We start from the raw sequence: 7,500 nt of genomic DNA, 5'->3' as shown, positions 1-7,500 counted from the left end.
ACCTTATTTATATGGCATAGTCAAAACTCATAAGGAAAACAAACCTATGCGCCCAATTATTAGTACTGTAGGATCAATTGCTTATAAACTATCTAAATATCTTACTAAACTGTTATCCCCGCTACTAGGAACAGTATCTAATTCACACATCCGGAATTCTCTTGATCTTGTGGAAAAATTAAATAACATTGTACTAAACCCTAGCGATATTTTTGTCAGTTTTGATGTATGTTCTTTGTTTACAAAAGTCGCTATTGACTCTGTGCTAGAATATTTAAGTAATGAACTTGTACTGCATGCATTGCCTATGTCCGTTAGTCACATAATTTCCTTAATTAAATTATGTATTTGTGATTGCAGATTTATTTTTAATGGAGAATATTACCAACAAATATTTGGTATAGCCATGGGTAACCCTTTATTACCTCTCCTTTCAAACTTATATATGGAATTTTTTGAGAGACAACACCTCCCGAATATCACACTTATCCCCTTAAAATGGTACCGATATGTCGATGATATCTTAGTAGTCTTACCTGTTGGTATCGATGTAAATGATTTACTGTCTAAATTGAATAATTTAGTACCATCCATAAAATTCACTGTTGAAATCGAAAATAACAATGTCATCCCTTTCCCAGATGTATTAATACATAGAGAATCTTTCCAATGCAAATTCAGTATTTATAGAAAACCCACAAATAATTTAACATATGTACATTTTTATTCTGGCCGCCATCTTAATATTAAAATTTCAATTTTTTCTTCTATGTTCCTACGTGCTTTGCGTATCACGAGTCCACAATATCTGGACCAAGAAATAGAATACATAAAAAAGATAGGAAACGATCTCTGCTACCCACCTCATTTAATTGATTTATGTTATCAAAAAGCTCATAAAAAGTATTATAATGTTGCTATTAATGAAAAAGAAATCCCTAAAAATGTATTTAGCTTAACTTATTTTCGTCGATTTGAAACCATAAAATCAATATTTAAATCGTTTAATGTTAATGTAGTGTTCTCTTATAACAATACCATTAAAGATATGCTAATTAAGAATAGTCCCGTAACAAATAACAACATCATTTACAAAATTCCTTGTAAGGATTGCCCATCGTTTTACGTTGGTCAGTCAAGTAAAAATTTATGTGTTCGGATTAAGCAGCACGTGTATTCAGTTAGAACAGCCCAGACTTCAAATGCACTGTTTATCCATCTGAGTGAAAAATCTCATTGTATTAATTGGAGTGATACCTCGGTAATTGCTAGATCTAATGATTATGTTTCAAGAAATTTACTGGAATCGGCAATTATACAAATCACTAATAAAAACAACCAAAGTCTTAGTCTGGGAATGTACCATTTGGACCCATATATTTGTAAGATGTTTATGAAAGACCTCAAAATAAATGAACAACTGATAAATTAGTCCCACGTATATATTATTAGTTCCATTCCCATTTCCTCTTTTCTCTCTCTCTCTCTCTCTCTCTCTCTCTCTGGTTCGATATTTCTCTCTCCCTCTATCTCTTGCTCGATATATATATATATATATATTTATATTTTCTTTCGTCTTTTCATTAATAATAATTTTTGTTGGGAAAATTTGTGTAAAAATTCATGATATTAAATTGTATATGCTTCCCGTGTTTTTTCAAAATGTACTGTTTTCTGGAAGAATCACTTGTTACTGCGGGTATCCTTCAAGGTGTGGCTAGCCTCTGGGGGCTCTCCTTTCTGTAGAGTGAAAATCGCCCTTACGGCTAATCTGGTAGTGTCAGTTTGTATATTAAGCCTTCTTTTGACTATGTTGTTCTTTGTAAAATCAGTTTGCCTCAGTAAAGGGTCCGAACAGGACCGAAAGTACTTGGCTATTCTCGCAAATTTTTCATTTTTTTCATTCCGTGGCAAAAAAACCTTTATTATACATAGCATCATGTTTTGTATACTTCGTGATCAAGTTATTCACATATATATATAGATATATATATGATATATATATATTATATATAGATATATATATATATTATATTATAATATATCGAGCAACAACAAATGTTTCCTTTAATATCTATTTCGTTCTACCTCGGAATTAATAACATATTTTTCAATACATGTTAACCGAACGGATTTTTTAGTCGATAAGAGATTTGTCGGCTCACGGGCGTGACAAATTTCTTATCGACTAAAAATTCCCCTTCGGTTAACATATATGAAAATATATTAGTTTCGAGGTAGAGCGAATTAGATATTAAAGGACATTTGTAGCTCGATGTAGTACATGAATCACGGTAATGTAATATAACTCATATATATGTATGTATATTATTTCCCGAGGTAGAGCGGATTAGATTTTAAAACGATATTTGTAGCTTTTATATATATATATATATATATATATATATATGTATATATATATATATATACACATATATATATGTATTTATGTATGTATGTATGTATGTGTGTGTGTGTATAACTGAATCACGAAAATTTGGAATGTAATGAATGTATAAATAAAGGCAAAAAGCCACAAAGGATAGTGAAACAATGGGGTACGGCTGGAAGATCTTTCGACTTCTTGTCCTTTAATAAGCATATAGCTAAAGCACCTTCATGTTCCAGGTGATGATCTACCTAATCGAGGGAGTCCTGCCTGAGTCCTACTTCGCCAATAACCTCCGCGGGTTGAGCGTCGACATGGCAGTCTTCCGCGACCTCCTGCGCCTCCGTCTGCCGCATCTCTCGAGGCATCTGGAACACCTTCAGCACGACGCCGCGGATCTGGCCACAGGTAAGGGGACGCCGTTTGAGTCAATTCAAGGGCTAAAATAAACGATTCGGTAAGCAAAACCGAGAGGAGATCTCCATTATTACTGCTATGCAGATCCTGTCCGAACGTTAAGTCAGTCCTTTGGAGAAAAGTCAAAACCTTGGAAAGCATGAATGCAAAACGTTGTGGCTGATTTTTTTTCATCTTAAATAGTCAGCTTGAATTTACTTCTTAGTAGCAGAAAAAACACAAAATGTTTACTTAAAACAATTAGTGCGAGTTGATATTTTTATTTGTTTGATTATTTTCAATATTATTTTCAATAACGTTTTATTGATTGCATTTTGTCGTCTTCAATGATAATGGTGTTATAAATTTGTAGGCTTTTGATGGCTGTTTCCTATAATCCAAATGCTGAATGTCAGTTTAAAATTGACCGAATGTTGAATGATAAAGTAGAGCAGCTTTGCGTCGCTCATGCAGATCCAAATCTCGGCCAAGTAAGGTGTACGCGATGGAGGAGGCTTAGTTCGGTACACTTGTCTCCTTTCGTCGAATTTGCCACAGATTATGAAAGAAGTAACGATAGACTTAGATTATGAAAGAAGTAACGATAGACTTAGATTATGAAAGAAGTAACGATAGACTTAGATTATGAAAGAAGTGACGAATAGACTTAGATTATGAAAGAAGTAACGATAGATTAGATTATGAAAGAAGTAACGATAGACTTCGATTATGAAAGAAGTAACGATAGACTTAGATTATGAAAGAAGGGACGAATAGACTTAGATTATGAAAGAAGGGACGAATAGACTTAGATTATGAAAGAAGTAATGATAGACTTAGATTATGAAAGAAGTAACTATAGATTAGATTATGAAAGAAGTAACGATAGACATAGATTATGAAAGAAGTAACGATAGACTTAGATTATGAAAGAAGTAACGATAGACTTAGATTATGAAAGAAGTAACGATAGACTTAGATTATGAAAGAAGTAACGATAGATTAGATTATGAAAGAAGTAACTATAGATTAGATTATGAAAGAAGTAACGATAGACTTAGATTATGAAAGCAGTAACGATAGACTTAGATTATAAAGAAACGAAGTAACGAATAGACTAGATTATGAAAGAAGTAACGATAGTAGATTAGATTATGAAAGAGAACACGATAGACTTTTAGATTATGAAAGCAAGTAATTGATAGACTTAGATTTTATGAAAGAAATAAAAACGATAAGATTAGATTATTTTGAAAGAAGTAACGATAGACTTAGATTATGAAAGAAGTAACGATAGACTTAGATTATGAAAGAAGTAACGATAGACTTAGATTATGAAAGAAATAACGATAGATTAGATTATGAAAGAAGTAACGATAGACTTAGATTATGAAAGAAGTAACGATAGATTAGATTATGAAAGAAGTAACTATAGATTAGATTATGAAAGAAGTAACAATAGATTAGATTATGAAAGAAGTAACGATAGACTTAGATTATGAAAGAAGTAACGATAGACTTAGATTATGAAAGAAGTAACGATAGATTAGATTGTTTTAATGGAAAAGAAGTAACCGATAGACTTAGATTATGAAAGAAAGACAGGTAATGATAGAACTTAGATTATGAAAGAAAGGAACAAATAACGATAGATTAGATTATGAAAAGAAAAGTTTAAACGATAGAATTAGATTATTGAATGAAAAGAAGTAATGATAGGACTTAGGATTATGAAAGAAAGTTAAAGAAAGTAAATGTGATAGATTTGATTATGAAAAGGAAGGTAACGATAGACCATTTAGTATTATGAAAAGAAGTAATGATAGACTTAGATTTATGAAAGGACAAATAACGAATAGATTAGATTTATTGAAAGGAAGTAAAGATGATTAGCATTTGAAAAATAAACGATAGATTAGATTTTATAAAGAAAGGGTAAACGTAGAACTTAGATTATGACAGAATTAACTAGAGATTAGAAGTAATGAAGAAGTAACGATAGACTTAGATTATGAAAGAATTGGTAACGATAGATTAGATTTAAATGAAAGAAATAACGATAGATTAGGATTTATGAAAGAAGTAACAAACGAATGATTAAAGAATTATGAAAGAATTAACGATAGACTTCGATTATGAAAGAATAACGCTAAGATTAGATTATTAGAAAAAGTTAATGAGAGACTTGATTATGAAAGAAGGGACGAATAGACTTGTTATGAAAGAAGTAACGATAGGTTACATTATTGAAAGAGTAAACATAGATTAGATATGAAAGAGAACATAGACTTAGATTATGAAAGAAGTAACGATAGATTAGATTATGAAAGAAGTAAGTAATGATAGACTTAGATTATGAAAGAAGTGACGATAGACTTAGATTATGAAAGAAGTAACGATAGATTAGATTATGAAAGAAGTAACGATAGACTTAGATTTTAAAAGAAGTGACGAATAGACTTAGATTATGAAAGAAGTAACGATAGACTTAGATTATGAAAGAAGTGACGAATAGACTTAGATTATGAAAGAAGTACCGATAGACTTAGATTATGGAAGAATTAACGATAGAATTAGATTATGAAAGAAGTGACGAATAGACTTAGATTATAAAAGAAGTAATGAATAGACTTAGATTATGAAAGAAGTAACGAATAGACTTAGATTATGAAAGAAGTGACGAATAGACTTAGATTATGAAAGAAATAATGATAGACTTACATTATGAAAGAAGTAACGATAGACTTAGATTATGAAAGAAGTAACGATAGACTTATATTATGAAAGAAGTAACGAATAGACTTAGATTATGAAAGAAGTGACGAATAGACTTAGATTATGAAAGAAATAACGATAGACTTAGATTATGAAAGAAGTAATGATAGACTTAGATTATGAAAGAAGTAACGAATAGACTTAGATTATGAAAGAAGTGACGAATAGACTTAGATTATGAAAGAAGTAATGAATAGACTTAGATTATGAAAGAAGTGACAAATAGACTTAGATTATGAAAGAAGTAACAAATAGACTTAGATTGTGAAAGAAGTAACGATAGACTTAGATTATGAAAGAAGTAACGATAGACTTAGATTATGAAAGAAGTAACGATAGACTTACATTGTGTAAGAAGTAAACAATAAGACTAGTTAACAATAAGAATTACAATATTGTAAGAAGTAACAAATAGACTTAGATTATGAAAGAAGTAACGATAGACTTAGATTATGAAAGAAGTAACAAATAGACTTAGATTATGAAAGAAGTAACGAATAGACTTAGATTATGAAAGAAGTAACAATAGACTTACATTATGTAAGAAGTAACAATAGACTTACATTATGTAAGAAGTAACAAATAGACTTAGATTATGAAAGAAGTAACGAATAGACTTAGATTATGAAAGAAGTAACGAATAGACTTAGATTATGAAAGAAGTAACTAATAGACTTGATGCCTTTTAGAATTTTCGGAAGAGTTTTGGCGAGTTTTCCAAAATGACCCAATCAGTGACTTCATTCGTGGCCTTGAAGCGAAAGGGAATGTCAAATTTAAGTCAAAGGTCCAATGCTGGGACTTTGGAGGTCATTCAGCGATGAAATAATAGTGAAACAATTGTGAGGACTTGATTTGAACTGAATATAGAATTTAGGCCAAAGGCCAAGCACTGGGACCAACGAGGTCATTCAAGGAGGAGAACCTCAAAGCAGTTGCACTATGACTCAATTATGAGGAGAGGTTGGAGAGTAAGATGGAAGAAAGAAAATATGAACGGAGGTATAGTTAAAGGAATGAAAGGGATTTCAGCTAGGAGCCGAAGGCGCACTGCAGAGAAAGTTAGATAATGCCTACGGTACACCGCGTGACTGCACTGACTGCACTAATCTCCTGGGGGTCGTTGTGTCGGTTTGTTGGGGGGTGGGAGAGGCCAGGCTTTAGACTTTCTCGGCGTTAATTGTGTTCCAATATAATTTTACATAATGAATGAGGTGCATAGTACTATATATATATATTTCGAACTATTTGGTCATTTTGTATTCAGCCAAGGAAAATCAACAAATATGAAAATGATACAGTATTTTCATCGCTGAAAATTCCTTTCAGACGAAGCTGGAGTTATGGAGGCCAGGCCTGTCACTTTTCCCAGAGAGAGTAAATTTGAATTTCTATAAGTCCGAGATTAGCATAAGACACATGTACCATATCGTTTTGACACAACACTGTATCTCACGATACTGTGTGTGTATGTATACATATATATACTAATATATATTATATTATATAATATATATAGACCTATCTATATATATAATATATATATATATAATATAATTATTATATATAATTATATATATATATATATATATATATATATATATATATATATATATATATAATATGGCTACTCTGTTCTCAGTACTGCCTTGCTGACAAATGTAATCAAATCCACCTACTATTATAGGCCTAATCACACCAACACTGCGTACAAAAGCAGATAATAAACGTAAGTGAAATCATGTTAATCACGTTAGAACCCAATAATTAAACCTTCAAAACACGTGCTAAAGCTGCTAAGTTTGGAACTTTCTTCTCATCTGCGTGTTCCCCAATCCTAGCGATCTTCGATGCTTCGAGAGCGCTTCCGTCTTTTACTTCGAGGGGAGTCCACACCCCTCCCCCCCCCCATCTTTTTCTTATTCTCAGTCTTTTATTCC

At 31.5% G+C, this 7,500-nt stretch overlaps 1 protein-coding gene across 1 annotated transcript in view; it reads left to right on the top strand.

Annotated features, from left to right (window-relative positions):
* The window catches only part of LOC135226596 (uncharacterized), a 281,929-nt gene that overhangs the window by 254,066 nt on the left and 20,363 nt on the right, over positions 1 to 7,500 (top strand). Inside the window, 1 exon segment of the mRNA XM_064266291.1 lies at positions 2,629 to 2,797. Coding sequence (XP_064122361.1) covers positions 2,629 to 2,797 — 169 coding nt within the window.

This window comes from Macrobrachium nipponense, chromosome 14 (genome assembly GCF_015104395.2).
Source record: "Macrobrachium nipponense isolate FS-2020 chromosome 14, ASM1510439v2, whole genome shotgun sequence".
In the NCBI taxonomy this organism is placed as follows: Eukaryota; Metazoa; Arthropoda; class Malacostraca; order Decapoda; family Palaemonidae; genus Macrobrachium; species Macrobrachium nipponense.
Note: the sequence above shows the minus strand (reverse complement) of the source record. Positions and strands in the feature narration are given on the sequence as shown.